The sequence below is a fragment of the Indicator indicator genome, chromosome 26, assembly GCF_027791375.1.
Source record: "Indicator indicator isolate 239-I01 chromosome 26, UM_Iind_1.1, whole genome shotgun sequence".
In the NCBI taxonomy this organism is placed as follows: Eukaryota; Metazoa; Chordata; class Aves; order Piciformes; family Indicatoridae; genus Indicator; species Indicator indicator.
Genome location: NC_072035.1, coordinates 14577380 through 14596011, shown reverse-complemented (window position 1 = coordinate 14596011; position 18632 = coordinate 14577380). Strand labels below are relative to the sequence as shown.

The window sequence follows — 18632 nt, the reverse complement described above, 5'->3', positions numbered from 1 at the left end:
AGGCACGGCCTGGCCGCGGTGGCAGGGGCCGGGTGCTGGGCAGCTCGGACGACAGTTTGTGTGTGTATATATTAACTATGGCACCAGGGGACAGAAGCTTTCCCTACGACTTTAAGTTTCTCTGGTGCTCCATTTAATATTTGTCTGGGGCTGAACTGCCTCGCTGTGGTGCTATACAGGTTCCCCCAAGAGGATGTTCTGAAACGTGGGGCAAGGAGAAATCTATTTTGGTTATTAATATTTATACACAAGATACAAAAAGGAATTCTTGCTGAGAAGGTGCTATTCTTTTCTTTCTTCCTTTCTTTCAGTCTGCATTAGTTAAGACAAAACAAATAACCTAGCCCAGAACTTGACAAAACTCAGTTCTGTTTCTTTTGATTGTTTGGAGCTTGGGAAGCAGCATTCATTGGGATGGCAAAGACATTCCAGCTCTTGTCACTGCAGTGTCTGTCTCAGAGTCTGTGAGTGCAGCACCTTCTCTGGCTCCAGGGCTGGATGTTCTCACAGACTGCATTGGGTTGGAAGGGACCCTTAAAGGTCATCTTGTCCAACCCCCCTTCAGTCAGCAGGGACACCTCCAACTAGAGCAGGTTGGATGGTGAGTGGAACACTCAAACCCTGTCAGCCATGGAGGAGAACTGTATCTAGACCAAACTATAGACAAAGGGATAACAAGACAACTTGTCCTCAGAAGTCCAAGGGCTCTTTTCAGTCTGGTACTGAGCACTTTTTCTTTCAGCCAGAGCTACCTGTCAGATGGAGGGAACTTTCCAGATGCTATTAACAGTCAGCATTACGCACAGTTTTCTACAGACATTTTTCCAAGCTTCAGATATTTGCACCAGAAAATTGACCCTCTCATGGCAAGAGGGAATATTTCAAGGAATGTTAAGAACCCAATTTCCAAAGGAAGTTTGGCTGCTTGTATTTTAACCGTATGTCCTAACCCTGGCCCAGCCATGTGGGCACTGTGTCCCTGTCACACCTTGCAGCTCTCTCTCCTGCAAGAGAAATGTTTCTAAGCAGCCTCAGAACTGGATACTGCCTTTATCAAATATTCACTGCTGTGTTTTGGGGCCCTGCACACATAATCATGGGTATTATTGATCCAAGTCAACTCACAAACAGCAGAAAGAGCAGCTTGTTCCTAATGAATAACCTTGCCCTACGTGATGTTATGTGCAGTGTGGGGAGGGATCATTAGCTCAGTGTAGTTTGTCTGTTGATAGGGTTGGAATGGTCCCAGAGCTACAGGGACCAATAAAACATTTTTCTACAATGTTTGGCCCAATGCTCAGTGATTTTCAGCATCCTGCACTCCTTCCCAGCTCAGTCTCCTGCTGAAATAAGTGAGGGTGCTTCTGGCCAAAGGAGGAGCCTCAGCTGAATTCAGCAGTGCTGCAAGTGCTGGTTTGGGCATAGTCTTAACAATACAGGTCAGATGAGGGAGTGAAATTGTGTGGCACGAGTCAAATTTCAACAGAAAGGAGCTGATCAGGGTGGTGTCTAGAGGTGTCACTTTGCTGTAGAGGACAGGCAGCCTGCAGGCCTTCACTCATCTACACAGAGGGAGCCTTGTGACAGCCCACCCAGGATGGGAGCTGGCTCACATTTCTTGGTGCAGGAGAGAGGGGTCTCCCACACATTCCTCCCCTTTATCAGTTCTTAGCTCCCAGTTCTGAATGTTCAGTGAACTTCTCACCTGGCACAGACATTACCCATTTTCCCTGACACCTTCTGAGTGCAGAGTTTGCAGGGCGCTGCTTCTGCCACACCAGCTCTGTGGGGCTGCAGCCCTGAGGCCTCTTGCAGCACTTTTGCCAAAGAGGCAATTCCCCTGCAAGATGACAGCACAACAGAGGGAAAGTTCTTCCCACAGTGTCCCTCCCTGCCCTGGGAAAGTCCCTTGAGTCAGCCATCACCTTAGTCCTACCTTGTGGACAGGCTTTCCTGTACAACCCCCACCCCAGAGCTCCTGGGGAACAGGTTCCTTCTGGCTCTTGCCAACTCACCAAACACCTTAGGAGACAAAAAACAACAACCAAACCTGTGGTGCTTCCCAAGTGTAAATTCCAGCAGGTTCAGTACTCCAAATCCTGCTTTAATCCTGATTTGCTTCACTTTTGTAGTTCTAAATTGGCTGTTTAGTGGGAACCGAGGGTTAAGGTTTGGAGACTTTTCATCTCTTGGTTGCTGGATCAAGTGAGATTTACTAGGGCAGCAGCTTCCCAGCACTTCCTAGCCAGCATTCCCTGTATATAAATGGAATTCCTTACTGGAGGGTATGTATTTGTCAAAGCCTTACATTTTCTGGTACAATTGCTATTCTTGAATGCCTCCATTTTTTTGACAAGGGGTGTTTTTATCCTTTTTAAAAGCTCTGATCTAGCCCTGGTTGATGTTTGTGTTGGCAAGGCAAGCATGCTGTGGACTGCCCTGGTGCTGCTGGAGCTGTACTGCAGCAGCTGGCTGAGGTGGTGGTGGTGGAGGGGGGTTCTGTGCTGTACTAATGGGTAGGAAAGCAGCACAGTTCCTCTCTCGCACTCCCCTTGTGTTTTTGCAGCAGCCACGAAGTCATTGATTGTGATTAGCCTCAGTGAAGGCTGGGGAGTGCTCTCTACAGGAAAAAAAAAAAACCAGCAGCCCTCATCTTGGGTTTCAGCAGACAGTGTGTGTGCAAGCCAGAGGAGGAGGTTATGAGATCATAGTCTGTACAGAGCGCCGCATAATGTGGCTGCGAGGAAGGTCTTGATGAATTTTTAAAGCAGCACTCCACCAAGACAGCTCCCATCACATGCTGCAACTTCATACTTCACGTTAAAAAAGCAGGAGGGTGGTGACTGCTCATCAGCTTCTCTCCCCCCAGCCTGTTGAAAGGAGTCCTTTGGCCAAGTTCATAGGTTCATAGAATGGGTTGGGTTGGAAGGGACCTTAAAGATCATCCAGTTCCAACCCCCTGCTACGGACAGGCACAACTTCCACCAGAACAGGTTGCTCAAGGCCTTGAACACCTGAAGTTGATTCTAGGATGGCACCGCTGTCTGCTTGCAGGCAGCTGGCTTGCACCCAGGACAGAATGTAGCCCTTTAATTCCAGATTTCCTTTTGTCCCTTAGAGTTATTTTCAATAGGGGAAAAAAAATATATGGAATGGGACCAAGCCTCCCATCATACACTTTGATGTGCCCAAGAGAGGCATCACCCAGTAAAAACATCCAGCAAATCACCCAAATCAATGAGTTGTCAGTGGTGAGGAATGAGAAACCCATCACACTTGTGCTTTAGAGCATGTGGGCATGCAGAAATGACCCTCATTTAGCTAAGGCCACTCCTAAAGCAATTGACTTAAATCAGAGGCCCTGCTTAGCTCAGTTTAATCTGATTGGTGAGTTTGCCCTGTTTATGTATCATGCTCAAGTTACAGAAGCAGCAGTGGTGCTGCCCAGTGACACTGGTTACAAACTGGTGCAGTTTCTGTGCCCATGCACCCCTTGGAATTGGGCATTTTTTCCCTGCTGCCTAGTAAGACAAAACACTTGGTTGAGTTCTGCCATCACCTGCAGTCTTCATGGTCTGAACAGCCAGAGGAGAATCTCACCTGGGGAGGAGAATGGGGAAGGAAAACTCCACAGCTGTGTCCACAGATAGTGCATCTGCCTTCATATTTAAGCAGTTTTCTACAAATGGGCTCAGAACATCTGCTCACGCTCTTGAGCGAAGGTTGAGATAGAGCTAACAAACTTCCTGTGGGGCCAAATTCAGCCCTGGATCCACATTTGTTGTCCATGTCAGACCCTGCTGGCTGTCTTCTGTCTCCACAACAGCTGAATGGTATCTTCACAGCTTTTCTTAGGGCAAGCTTCAGAATCAGCCCCATTCATAGAATCACAAAATAGTTTGACTTGGAAAGGACCTTAAAGATCATCCAGTTTCAAATCCCCCGCTGTTGGCCAGGACACCTCCCATTAGCCCAGGTTGCTCAAGGTCTCATCCAGCCTGGTCTTGAACACCTCCAGGGAGGGGGCATTCACAACTTCAGTGGGCAACCTGTTCCAGTAAAACAGTTTGCAAGGCCCTGCTTGCTGTGTGCTGAGCTAAACTTGTTCATATCTCCAGCAGAGAAAGTTAGGAGACACTGGCCATGTAAATTCAAAATCCCAGGGAGGCCTAAAAGATGGGATTTGATCTTCCTTGGGAAACAGCAGTCTGTCAGCTAGTCTGAATGGAGGAGAGGAATCAGACACTCATAGAATTGGTGTGGTTGGAAAAGACCTCTAAGATCACCCAGTCCAACTGTTGACCTGACACCCTCATAGCCATTAAAGCACGTCCTGAGGAGCACACTGCTCCTGCCTTGCTCTTCTCACCCTGTCCTGGCCTGCTGTGCAAGGCCTTTGCAGCTGTGCTCAGCACACAGGTCAGTGTCCCTGCCTCCTGTGCAAGCCCCTTGCAGCCAGGCAGGCAGTTGTGCTCAGCACACAGGTCAGTGTCCCTGCCCCCTGTGCTCCTTGCCTAGCTTGGGCATGCACCGTCTGCACCACGAGCACCTCCAGCAGCACACACCCTACAAGGCTTCCCACCACCAGTAGTGGTGGGAGGAAGCCAACTGTTCCAGTCAGAGCTAAGAATGTCCATTCCCCACCTGCCACAGAAATGCAGAAGTACAAAATACCCAGCAGGTGAATGTTTTTTCTGACTATTTATTTGGATGCCAGACTTTTCCCCAGCAGAGCTCTCCAGTGGTCACTCTGCAGGGACACTTGAGTACTTGAACCTCACAAGGGTTTTAATATTTACAGAAGGTGGCTTTGGAACGTGACAAATACTCACTGAAAGCATCTGGGAACTGAGCTGCCATTGTTAGTTACCTCCACTCTTAGTTACAGGTGACACCTAAGCAGAGAGCAAACCAGCTGCAGTGGGTTTGGCTTCATGGCTATTCACAGCACAACCTTTCCAATCAATCTGAGGACCACAATTTATCATGAGAACAAATCTTCCCTTCATCTTCAGTCCTCAGGACATGTCCAAATTCTCCCCTCCCAGGTGCACTGCTGGCAGCACACAGCTGAGCTGCAGTGAGTTCTCCTTTCCTCCCACATTCCTGAATTGGTTCTGTTTGGATGTAAACTCGTGTGGAGTCACTGTGCAAGTTTCCACCCTCACCAAAGCAAGAGCAGAGCAGATGCTCACTGCTGACAGGAGGTCATGGAGCTCCTGCTTATGGTTGGATGTGGCTTCTCTCTTTTGTAAAAGGAATTTCATATGCTGAGACTCTTTGTACATATTTATAACGACTTTAATAAAAAAAGAAAAGAAAGGAAAAACAACTGTTCAATGGCAAAAAAAAAAAAGGCTCTGGGTTTTATTTCCTCTCCGAAATTGGAAAGAGAATTGCTTTCCTCAACACCAATGGTTTAAGTCATGGAAATCAGAAGTGTCTCATGAGCTGGCCCTAGAACTGAAGTTTCCCCTTGTGTTTTTAAGGTCCAAATGTCATGTTTTAGGAGAGGTGAATTGTGCAGCCTCACACAGCCATCACCGTAATCACAGAATGGTTTGGGTTGGAAGGGACCTCAAAAGATCCTCTAGTTCAAAACCCCTGCTGTGGGCAGAGACACCTCCTACTAGACCAGGTTGCTCCAAGCCCCATCCATCCTCACTCTGAAACTTCCAGGCTTGCAGCCTCCACAGCTTCTCTGTGCAGCGTGTTCCAGTGCCTCACCAGCCTCATGGGGAAGAATTTCTTCCTAATGTCTAATCCAGCTTCTTCCAGTTTGAAGTCATCACCCCCCTTGTCCCTGTCACTCCATGCCCTTTGTTAACAGTCCCTCTCCTGTAGCCCCCTTCAAAACTGACCCAAGGACAGTTGGAAGCAACAGCACACAGCTGGTGCTTCCAGTGTCCCAGCTAGAAACACAGGGACTGAGGGATGCTGGTTTAATGTAGCAGCTCTATCATAGTGGCCTGTAGTAAATTCTTCATCTGGCAGGAATGGAGATGATCTTTGTTATGTTTCCAGGATAAATATCTACAGCTTAACATCTCACCTTCTGTTGAGCACCAATTAGTGTCACCAGAGCAGGGGTGCACTGGGTGGCCCACCACATGCCAGGCACCCATGTCCTCTCAGGTACAGGCTCTTCCCACAATGAAGGTCTCACTAAGAGGGCTGCTGCATTTGTCACTGAGGTACCTGAAGAGCAGAAGCTGCCTGTCTCAAAGGTCATCCAAACAGCAGCTTCCTTAGGCTTCTGTTCAGACAAGGAAGTGCAGTGGGTTAGCTGCACACAGCTGGCAGCCACCACAGAAGCACATCACCAGAGGAGCCAGGCAGAAGCCAGGGCCAGGGACCAGAGTGCTGCCTTACAGCAGTGAGGGAAAGCAAAACCGAGGCAGGGATCACTGAGATGAAGCAAAGGAAAAATGAATCCTTAGAAGTTCTTTAGAAAACCACAGGGGTGCTACACAGGTGCCAAAACCATCCAAGGTACCTGGCAGTTCTTCCACTGGGTGCTGCTCTGAGGTCTGACTGTCCTTGGGCTGGAGCAAAGTGTTTCAGGTACAGGTTGATGAGAGTCCCCTCTCTGTTACATTGACAACTGGGAAAGATCATTCAGCAAAGCAAAGAAAAAAGACTGTAAGAATGGCAAGAAACATTCCCTGTCCTTTCCCTCTGATTGCCTGCCTTCTTTATCACCAAATAAAAAGCAGATGTTTTGAAATGTATCAAATGATACCTGGAGTGTTGGGCTCATCCTGACCCTTGTGTTGGGCTCCTACTGAGCTTTTCATGCACTTCTCCAAAGATAATTTAGAAACCTATCAGACTCAGAAGGGGTTTTGGCAAGCACTCTGAAAGCAGGCAGCACCAAGCTGTTAGTGAACTGTCAGGAAACCCTCCCTGACCTGCCTGCCCACACAACCAGGGACACTCCCTTTTGCTGGTGCAGGTACCAGACTATTGTACATGACAATATTTTTATGCCCACTGAAAATTTTGCTGACTTCCTTACTGGACTCTCTTCCCTCATGCCCAAAAGGCTTTTTCATTGCAGACAGATTCCTTGGCTTAATTCTCCACTTTCATGGGATTCATTTGAGCAGGATCAAAAAAGCAAAGCTTTTCCTCCTCTACCTCTCTGCACCTCCCAAGCCAGATCTGGATTACTTTCCCTGCACAAGCTCTTCCCCTGAACATTTCTCCTCCAGCCATACTGAACTTATTTCCAGAGAAATGTTGAGCCCTAATCCTGCTGCCATTAGCTACTCTTTGCTTTAATTCTTCTCCCTGTGAGCCTGGCAGTAGGAGGGAAGGCAGCAGTCAGTACACACACACACAGGGTCATTCCCCCAGGTACAGCTCTTCCTGATTATCCACTGAGTGGGATTGCAACCTTTTGGCCATCTCCATAGCAATGAGCATGGAAGATGCCACAGTTGCCTAATGAGGTCCCTTCCCTGTGCCTGCAGCAGAGAGCAGAGGTGCTTTGGGACACGAGAAAGCTCTAGCCAACAAAAAGCAGCTCCACTTGCATGCAGATTCCAGAGCTGGAACTTGAGCAACACCAAGGATGGTCATTCTCCTGCTAACAACACAAGCTGTGTCCTCCAGGAGCTCCTTCTGAAGCAGAGCTGTTGCAAGCCACTCTCCACCATCACAGGGGGATTACCCAGCTGGTGTAGAAAGCTGGCTCTGGGAGCAGGGCAGCTGCTTCTGGAGAATTCTGCCCTCGAGGTAGACAGCCTCACTAAAGCAAGGCTCTGTGGGGGGCCCTGTATCCCTGATGCATTTCTGGCTCAGGGATGTGTGAGCCCTTTCTCCCACTGCTGGACCCAGGTAGGTTGTGGGTGCTGGGTGGCAAAGCAAATAGTCCCTTGCCTCGAGTGGCTGTGCTGAAGGGCTTATGGCAGAGCCCCCTGAATGTGTGTGATGCTCTTGATTCACAGGATCACAGGATGTGAGGGGTTGGAAGGGACCCAAAGAGATCACTGAGTCCAACCCCCCTGCCAGAGCAGGACCATACAATCTAGCTCAGGTCACAGAGGAACACATCCAGATGGGCCTTGAAGGTCTGCAGAGGAGACTCCACAACCTCTCTGGACAGCCTGTTCCAGTGGTCTGTGACCCTTAGAGTAAAGAAGTTCCCCCTTGTGTTGAGGTGGAACCTCCTGTGCTGCAGCTTACATCCATTGCTCCTTGTCCTATCCCAGAGTGCAAGTGAGCAGAGCCTGGCCCCTCCCTCCTGACCCCTCAGATATTTATAAACATTTATTAAATCCCCTCTCAGTCTTCTCTTTTCCAGGCTAAACAGCCCCAGGTCCCTCAGCCTCTCCTCACAGGGCAGTGCTGCAGTCCCCTAATCATCCTCATAGCCCTCTGCTGGACCTTCTCCAGCAGATCCCTGTCCCTCCTAAACTGGGGAGCCCAAAACTGAACACAGTACTTGAGATGAGGTCTCAGCAGGGCAGAGTAGAGGGGGAGGAGAACCTCCCTGGATCTGCTGGTCACACTCTTCTTAATACAGCCCAGGATCCCATTGGCTTTCCTGGCCACCAGGGCACATTGCTGTCCCATGGATAACTTGTTATCCACCAACACTCCCAGGTCCCTCCCCACAGGGCTGCTCTCCAGCAGATCCCCTCCCAACCTGTACTGGTGCAGTTTATTATTCCTTCCCAGGTGCAGGACTCTGCACTCATCCTTGTTGAACCTCATTTGGTTCCTCTCTGCCCAGCTCTCAGCCTGTCCAAGTCTTGCTGGATGGCTGCACAGCCAAGCCTCCCAGTCTGGTGTCATCAGCAAACTTGCTGAGCACACTCTGTCCCCTCATCAATGTCATTGATGAAGATGTTGAACAGCACCAGGCCCAGCACTGATCCCTGGGGAACTCCACTAGTTACAGCTCTCCAGCTGGACCTGGCACCACTGATCACCATTCTTTGAACTCTATCTTGTAACCAGTTCCTAATCCACCTCACTGTCTGCTCTTCCATCCTACACTTCCTGAGCTTGCTCACTAGGATGTCATGGGAGACAGTGTCAAAGGCCTTGCTGAGGTCAAGGTAGACTACATCCACTGCTCTCCCTGAATCTACCCATTCAGTTATGGCATCATGGAATGCTATCATATTAGTCAAGCATGATTTCCCCTTGGTAAATCCATGCTGACTATTCCTGGTTATGGTTAGGAACTTAACTTCTCCCCTAGACAAAGCAAACCCAACTTTAATCCCTCCCTGCCTCCTGCTGTGCTACTCATATGCCAGGACATCAGAAAGTCTGATCATGAAAAACCATTCCCAAGAAAAGCAAGTATCATTCCAGCTTCCCAAGTTCTTTCAGACTCCATTAAGATGGCAACAGGTACAATTTAGGGAATCAACTGCAAAAACAGGGCTTGCTGGGAAACAACATTTCTCCAGCCCCAGAGAAACTTGGGGCAGAAGGTGTGTGAAGCTTTGGAGGAGTTCTCCAAGGCAGTGTGGCTGTAAGGAGTTACAGACTGAGGGAAGGCAGAGCCATTTAATGTGAGGCAGCCAGAGCAGGACAGATTTCCCCTGTACACCAGTTATCCACATGCAGTTCCCAGTAGGTTTGCCTTACAGGAATTGTCTAGACTAAAAGGCCAGCACAAAAGGAAGCATCCCAAGCAGCTTGTCACCATGTCAGTTCAAGGAAACCCTTGGCTGTAGCTTAGCCATGGAGTTTGCTGTATTAAAGACCATTCTCCTCACCTTTGAGGATAAAGTTTCTGGTTAGGAACAGCTGTTGTTCTTTTGGCTCCTGCAGCAACAGAGCTGGAAGAAGCACTAAGACAACAAATCCACAGGCAGCTAAATAGGGGCACGGGATCAACCAGATCTTCCAGCTTTGTCCTGTCTCCACACACGTCACTCCCCTTGTTGGTTTGTGTTTGACTCAGTAGACCTGGAAGTGAGCAGAGGTGGTGCCATCCTTCCAGCAGCGCAGGGTTTCCACGGAGAGGGAGCGACAGAGGGGACAGGTCCTCTCCCTGTCGAACCACAGGCACAGGCACTCCTCACAGAACACGTGCTGTGGGGACAAGGGGGCATCAGCACTGAGGTGGCAGGAGCTGGCCCAGCACCCTCTCAACCTGACTCTTAGAACTACCCAATGTAGGGACTCCACTGCTTCCCCTGGGAGATGATCCCAATGTCCAATTGTTCCCATGGTGATAAATTTTCTTCTGGATTCCAATGGGAATGTCCCCAGCAGTAACTTGTCCCCATCACCCCCTGTCTTTTTCATGGGAGTCCTTGGAAAATGGGAGTCTCTACCCTCCTAATAGCTACCCTTTATGGACTGGTCTCCCCTAAGCCTTCTCCAGGCTGAACAAACCCAGCTGTCTCAGCCTCTCCTCACATGGCAGGGCTGGCAGTCCTCTGCTCATTCTGGACACTTTCCAGCCTGTCCACATTTTTTTTTCTTTTGTACAGCAGGGACCAACACAATAGTCACAGCATCCCCACCAAACTGAAATTGATTTCACACAAAACCAAGAAGCACCTTCCTAAGATTGTCCATCTACATGAAGTTGTGGTTTCACAGAACCCCAGCGTGGTGAGGGTGGAAGGGACCTCTGGAGATCATCCAGTCCAACCCCTCTGCTAAAGCAGGGACACTCACAGCAGCTTGCCCAGCATCACAATGGCCAGGTGGCTTTGCAATCTCTCCAGAGAAGGAGACTCCACAACCTCTCTGGGCAGCCTGCTCTAGGGCTCACAGCAAACAAGCTTCTCCTCTTGTTTTCACTACCCTGTTTCCATCCTCAGTTCCCTGTGTTCCTTTACAAGTCTTCACTCAGCTCAGACAATCTCCTCTCTTCCCCCTACTCCTTACTGCATTTGCTTTCTTCTGCTCATCCCACCCAGTGCAGTCAGCAGCTTCACAGCCCCCATCTCCCCTTCCTTATCAATGTCAGGTTTCACCCCTTATCTCCTCTTCTCATTTCCACACCAAGCCACAGCAGGGTTCTCCCTCCATCCTGGACAAACAGAGCTCAGGAGGGATGGCTGTCCAGGACATAGCCCCTCTAAGCCAGACTGGAAGGGCATGAATAGGAGCTGTAATAATTTGAGACCTCCCCAGCACATGTGGAATCAGCAGAGATGTTACTCATCAAAATCTTGACTCTGATAAACTTCCCTGGGGCTCACAGATTGGTAACATCTGCACAGACATTCCCAGGAATAGTAGGAGGCACCCTGGATGCATATAACCCTGCTACACAGCACGGGAATGCTAAGCTCTTTGGAAAAAGATCTTTATTTTGGTCTCACAAGAAAGCAAATATCCAGCAGTTCCAGAAATGGCTAAATCCTTCTGCCCAAGGTTTCCCTGCATGCACTCACATGTCAGCCACACAGCCTGCAGGAGGGAGCATTTCAGCCCCAAACACAAAGCTTGACCACGTTACAAGCAACTGAAGAGGAAATCCTGGGGAAGCACCACCAGCCTTGCTACAAAGGCACTGCCTTCAGCTGGCCTCTGATACATCAGCAGAACCCATGGCAGTGGGGTGTGTTCAGAGGGGTTCATCCACACCACACAAGGACTGCTGCAGCACTCTGAGCACACCAGACTAAGATCTAGGACAAGCGAGAATGGTTTGAATGGTTTGAAGCTGAGAGAGAGTAGGTTTAGACTGGATCTTAGGAAGAGGTTCTTCAGTACAAAGGTGGAGAGACTCTGGAATGGGTTGCCCAGAGAGGTTGTGGAAGTGTTCAAGGCCAGGCTGGATGAGGGCTTGAGCACTCAAGTCTAGTTGAGAGGTGTCAGTGCCCATGGCAGGGAGGTTGGAGTAGATGATCTCTGAGGTCCCTTCCAACCTAAGCCACTCTATCATTCTATAATTCTATGACCTACATTTTACCAGTGTTTACCCAGTCAGAAACAGGACAATTCCCAGTTACTGGCAGTGGTTAGACATGCAGAACTCCTTTTCCTCCAGGCTGGGTGTTCAGAGGCCAGACTATGTTACATAGTGCTGCTCCAGGCTCCATACTCCCTAGCAGGCTCATTCTGGATCTCTGCCCCTCTCACAGCACTTGCTCTTTGTTCAGCTGGCCTGTTGACCAGCCAGCCTCCCCACGGGTCAGATAAAGCATTTTGCATTCCAGATCCAAGACCTGGCTTGCCAACTGGCAATCCTTGGACTACAAGGCTGGTCTTTTCCATCTCAGCAGCTCTGATCAGCCCCTCAGGAGTAGGTCATCTATCACGGATCGCTGACTATCCAGAGGAGGGCAAGGAATATCCATTAGGACCTAGAGCATGACCAGCACCTCAGCTGGCTCTGCCTCTTCCCAGCTGCAGAAGTTAACCAAACAAATGCCAGTGGGGGAGCAGGATGTGGGAAGCTTGCAGTCTTACCTGGCACATGAGGATCAAAGGTTCCCTGAATTCTGCTTGACAAATGGCACAGATGTCACCTGCCTCACTGCACTGCTGGCTGGTAGCACGGACGCCGTAGGTCTGTCAGGGAGAGGTGGAAAAAGGTTCCTGGTGTCAAAGGGTTTGGAGGTACATGGCACAGGGATAGACACTGATTTGGCCCCCAGATTCCCTGCATGTCCTGGGAAGGACACCAGTGTTATGTCACCGTGTATGGGGAAGGGAGATTTGGGCACCAGCAGATGGAAGAGAGGAGTCTGGAGCTCTGTGCACTCTGGTTTGTTTTCCCCTCGAGCTGACTCCAGCTTGCAGTGCCTGCACTTGTGGAGCAGTGATAATGAAATTTAATGAGCTCAACAGGGAGCTGAAAGGATTAATTCAGCATCATTTGCAGAGGTGTTTAGATAGTGGGAGGGACTATTGCTAGAAGTTAGACAACAGAAGAAAGAATAACAGCAGCAGCACCCACAGCCTTCCCACTTCTCTTTTTAAATATGCAGAAAGCAAATGTTCCTTCTGCTCTTGTAACAGAGGGGAAACACAAACCTGCTCAGGGAAAATGACCAGCCCAAGCCTCCAGAACAAACAAGGCAAGCTCTGACAAACTTCTAGGATGTTCTGTTCTTTTCCTCTTCATCTTTAGTCTTTGATTTTATCATTTCAAACTCTCAGTCACAGTATTTCACTGCAACAGAGCTGCTATCAGTGCTGCAGAATGTGATGCCTGGGATCATTTCTGAGCACTCTAGGATGTCTTTCACTATCACTGCACATCAGACACTGCATTTCTCTACTTCAAGTCCTTCTCACACTCTGCACTACAAAGTTTTTAGCACCTTCTTGCAGTTTGGGCCTCATTACACAGGGCTTCCAATTGGGCAAACCAGGCCAGAGCTGCAACAACCTCTTACCACAGCTGGGACAGGGCAAACATCAGAAAAGGTTCCTGACAGGACGTGACTGTCCCCCTGTGCTGGGCACTGGTGAGGCCACACCTCAAATACGGGGGTCAGTTTTAAGCCCCTCACTAGAGGAAGGACATTGAGGTGGTAGAGCATGTCCAGAGAAGGGCAACAGAGCTGGGGAAGGGTCTGGGGAACAGGGCTGGTGAGGAGCAGCTGAGGGAAATGGGGTTGTTTAGTCTGGAGGAGGCTGAGGGGAGAGCTCATTGCTCTCTACAGCTCCCCAAAAGGAGGTTGGAGTGAGGTGGGGCTTGTCTCTTCTCCCTAGGATCAGGTGAGGAAATGGCCTGAAATTGTGCCAGGGGAGGGTTAGGTTGGAGATTAGGAAAAACTTTTCCTGCAAGAATGATCAGGGATTGGCACAGGCTGCCCAGGGAGGTGGCAGAGCCACCATCCCTGGAGGTGTTCAAGAAATGTGTGGCCATGAAACTCTGGGACGTGGTTTAATGGCCATGGTGGTGGTGGGTTGAAAGCTGAACTTCATGATCTTAGAGGCCTTTTCCAACTCAAACAGTTCTATGATTCTCTGATCCCCGACCAGTTTATCCATCCACAGGACAACAAATTACTTTATGATCCTCATGCACTGAGCAATTTTCAGCTCCACCATTCAGCAGTAAGAAGGTGGTACCTATGAAGCTGCTCCCATAGGTGTGGCTGCTTACCTGTGGGGTGCAAAGGACCTTCAGTGCCTTCCGGACACTTCCCAAACGACCACAGATGTCAAAAGACTGCAATAAAGACATGCTGGTTTAGAGACTTTTCACAATGCTTTGTGTGTCTAGCCCAGAAACTCAGGGAAAGGTATCTCCAAATAGATACTCAGAGGCAACACAGATTGCTTAAGTAGCAATGGTGCCAGGAAAGATCTCATGGTGACCATGAGATCTGTAATGCAGTGCAGAAAGGTAGCCAGAAAAGCTCTGGTGACAATGGACTGTCAACTGGGGACTCCACAGGACAGAAAAAGGAGCAGATCTCAGGAGGTTGTGGTAGGGTCAGTTGCCCAGCCCCATGAAGCAGGAAAGGGCTCAACTGGATCCATTCCTGCCCCCAAAGAAGAGAGCACCTGAGAAGCCTAGAAGTAAGGTTAGAAAACACTGTGGTTAGCCTGAAGGAGAGGGGAGGAAGGACAGTTTCTTTCACCAGGAAGAGATAGGATACAGCTTTCCATAGCCTCTGGGGAACAGGGGGACTTCGAGGGCTGGGTGGCTCTGTTGCACAAGCTGACACTCCAGGGCCCAGGTTATACTGTGATAGAAGGAGTGGAAATTGCCTGTCCTGCTCCAGAGGCTGGTGGTGTCTCTGGAGATTAAATGGTGCCAAGAGAAGAACAGCCTCAGGAATAAAGAGCAGGACTAAGGCTGAGTTGCTCCCATCCACCTAAAGAGTGACAAGGTTCAAATGCCAGAGGAGAGTGAGTTTCCAGCACCTTGGTAATTTGCAGAGGCCCAGGGATGGCCAACAGCAGGGGCAAACCCAGGGCACTTCCTTCCCCCCTCCCTCTATTGCCCAGCAAACATGATGTAACTGCATCTGGAGAGCAGCTCTCATTCTGGGCTCCTCATTAAAGACTAAAAGCAGCTCAGAGAAGGGCAGAAAATGAGCCTGCAGAAAATGATTTCTGAAAAGAGATTAAAAGACATAAATATTTACAGCTTGGCTGAGCACTACAAAAGCAGGGGGAAAAGATGATAAACTGCCTACAAATATCAAGGGGCTGAGCAAGAGCAGAGACACTCAGCATCTTAAAGACATGCTGCTTCTAATGAAAGGACAAACCTCATCCAACATGCCAGCTCCAGCAGTTAAACAAAGGTTCTGCAAAGCAGGACTGTGGGTGGTGACAGGAGATGGACCCAGATGACCCAGAAAAGGACAATGTGTCCAGAGAAGAGCTAGTGAGAGGTCTAGAGCACAGGTCTTGTGAGGAGCAGCTGAGGAACCCGGGGTTGTTGAGCCTGGAGAGGAGGAGGCTGAGGGGAGACCTTCTGGCTCTCTACAACTCCCTGAAAGGAGGCTGGAGCCAGATGGGAGTTAGTCTCTTCTCCCAAGGGCCAAGTGACAGAACAAGAAGAAACAACCTCAAGTTGTCCCAGGAAAGGGTTAGGTTGGGCATGAGGAACAATTTCTTCCTCTGGAGGGCTGTCAAAGTCTGGCCCAGGCTGCCCAGGGCAGTAGTGGAGTCCCCATCCCCACAGGGGTTTCAAAGCTGTGTAGGTGTGGTGCTTAGGGACATGGTTTGGTGGTGACCTGGCAGTGCTGGATTAATGGTTGGACTTGATGGTCTTAGAGGTCTCTTTTGACCAAATGTTTCTGTGGTTCAGCTTCTCTATCTGCTGGCAGCCCACAGGGAAAAAGCCACTGACCAGGACAAGCTATGAAGAAAGGATTGTGCAAAGAGCAGACCTGCAGTCACTGCGAGAAGGGCTAGATGACACAACAGGAGCTTCACATCTCTAACCTGAGTGAGAAGCAGCTGGAGGGCAGAGGAAGAGGTGATGTGGAGTGTGCAAAGGCACCAGAATGCCTGGAGCTGGCTTTCTCTGTTTGTTTTGGTTAGCATGATTAAGTGGGCTCACTGCAGGGAATGCCAATGAGATCATCGTGCGATGGATGTGGAATCAAATGAAGGCCCCAGTAATGCTTCCAGTCAGCAGCAAAGAGGCTCCCAGGGTCCTTCCAGTAATGCTTCCAGTCAGCAGCTAGCACTTGAGCTGCCCACCACTACAGACTTTTTCTCTTCTAACAAGGACTGGGATCAGCTCTTTTCCACAGTCCAGTTTGCAGCTTTTTATGGTTGCTCTGCTTATAGCAGACTGCTAATGCCTTTGCTTTGACTCTGATGGCTCCTCTTCTTCCAGCCCCTTTGCCCCCTCCATTTCTTTTCCTCTGGAGTTTCTGTACCCTAAAAAGTGGAGTCTAACATCCAGTTATCACCCCATGCACTGAAGTCTATGTTACATCAGTCACCTTTCTAGCAATATGATTGCCACAAACTGTGTTGGTAGACAGTGAGTGTTTCTGTTCAGGAGAGGAAAAAAAAACAACACCTGGATGCCCTTGGTGATGAACATCTGGGACTTCTTCACCAAAATCAGAGGTTCATGCTTAAGAGTCCAGCCAGAGACATGATGACTGCTCCCATCAGCTGCACTATTTATAACTGCAACCTTCTTCAAGTCAAGCCTGCCCTTTGTGTGGGGAAAGGGGCTGCAGCCCTCCCTGAGCCCTGGATTTCTGCCAGGAGCACAGAAGGTCTGAGTGCCAAATTGGCTTCTGTGGTTTTTCTAATGTGGTTTGTGGCTTTGCTAATGTGGACTCCTTTGGGTATATTTTCAATGTCTCAGGCAAGGAACTGCAACTCTTGTGATTGTAAATGGGATGCACACACCTAGGGTTTCATGACCTGCATGGCACAAGTGTGCTCCCACTGTTCTTCCACTTCCAAGCAAAGTCTCCAGCACGCAGAGGTCTGATCCTAACCTGATACTAAATATTTGCCACACAATGACCCGGGGCATGTTCCTGGATCTATCACCTTTTGGCTGGCCTATCCCTCCATTTACCCTCCTGATGAACTAGAACTAAAGGAAGAAACTTCACATTAAAGGCACAGGCTGTAGCCAAGGCACTGTCACAAAGTGTACCCCACTTCCTGGTCCTGAAGTTCTAGTCAAGACCAGTAAACACCTGTCCTCTCCTCAGGGAGCTTCTAAATGATAGATCAGCAGAACTTTACAAAATGAAGCTGCCTTTTCAACCTAGATCATCACAACAGTGCTTTTAAAGACTTCAAAGCACACAGACATCAAGTTAACCTCTGAAAAGCTGCTTAGAGCTACATGTCAGGACCCCAAGTGCATTAATAGGCCTTCATGGCCCTGAGGATCCTCACCTGGGGTCTCACCCACAAGCTCTGGCCATGGGTACAGGAACTCTGTTTAAGCTCAGCCCTGGAGGCCTCAGTTGATGTCTGAGCTGTGCTATGTAACTGGTGGCTTCCAGTATAGCCACATCTGTGCCTAGCTCCAGATTCCCCTGATATGGACATTCCAGCACATGAAGTGAGTTTCCACCCTCAGCTTGAGCTTGTCTCATCACTATGGCTGCACCCTGCAATTGCTGGACTGTGCCTGACCCTGGCTGCCTCCAACCAAAATGATTTTATGTTTCTAAGCCACACCTACTCATTTACAGTTGTACAGGCAGGCTTTGTGCTCTTAACGTTCTCACTTCTGAGCAAACATGAATGACTCTTGTCCGTCACTGATGTGCTGTGTAACAGCCCAACCAGTGTTGGGCAGTGTTATGGAAGCAGGACTTGGATGACCCTCTCCCTCCCTGCTGCATGCAGGGAGTGACAGAGTAACCTATCCTGCCTTGGAAGACAGAGAGAGGCTTAAAGAGAAACATCTAATTGCCTGTGACCTTCCTTTCAGTGTGCATCCAGCAGTCTGCAGACAGCTAACAGCTCTTCCAGTATTGGTCCCCCAGACTCCCATTCTCCTCTAGCCTTTATAGAAAGGTATTAGAAAGCAGAGATGACTTCATAGCCTGATGCAACACTCCATGAGCAGTCACAGATCTTCCTCTAGCTTATCAATGCCCACATGCTGGTGAAGCAAAACGCTTCTAGCAACTCAAGCACATGGTGTCCCCAGCTGCTGCAGCAGCTTCCTTTCCTAGGCAGCCAGAGCCACAATTAAAAGGGGTACTTGTTCCCTTCAGCTCTGCTGCTTTCTCTGCTCTTGGTGCAGCTCCCATGGAGGTTATTCACAAGGTGGTACTTGCCTTGCAGAGGCTATACAGGATGATCAGGATCCCACCTAGGAAGTAACTGCTGGATGGATCATCTCCCATGATGTATTTATACCACAGCTGGATGGGGACAAGGGAGCGGAACAGCTGGCTCAGCTCCTCAATAACCAGGTAAAACTTTCCCTGTAAAACAACCAAACAAGTGAGACATGATTACTGCCAGGAAGTAAAAGAGGGGCACTTAGCAGGTGCAGGGCTTGAAGGTTATAAGGCTTGTGTCCACTGTCCACCTATGCACTCTGCTAAACAGTGTAAAGACCAGGATTCAGGTGCAGCTTCATCTGCAGCTACTTCACTCTGTGCCTAGGAAGGACAACGATCACTCCATTGTCTCATGGCGTTCCTCTTGCTCTGTCACTGACCCACAGAGTCTACACCTTTGAGTCCTGAACCTCTGAAGCAGGTTATGGATATGCACCTTATTCATAG

General features: G+C 49.3%; 1 protein-coding gene across 1 annotated transcript in view; it reads right to left on the bottom strand.

The window, feature by feature from the left end:
- Window positions 1-9924: 9924 nt before the first annotated feature.
- Window positions 9925-18632, bottom strand: part of RNFT2 (ring finger protein, transmembrane 2) — a 28494-nt gene continuing 19786 nt past the window's right edge. The window contains exons 6-9 of the mRNA XM_054392743.1: window positions 18177-18326; window positions 14048-14113; window positions 12400-12501; window positions 9925-10059 (exon numbers count right to left, since the gene is read on the bottom strand). Coding sequence (XP_054248718.1) covers window positions 9925-10059; window positions 12400-12501; window positions 14048-14113; window positions 18177-18326 — 453 coding nt within the window. The remainder of the gene's footprint in view (window positions 10060-12399; window positions 12502-14047; window positions 14114-18176; window positions 18327-18632) is intronic.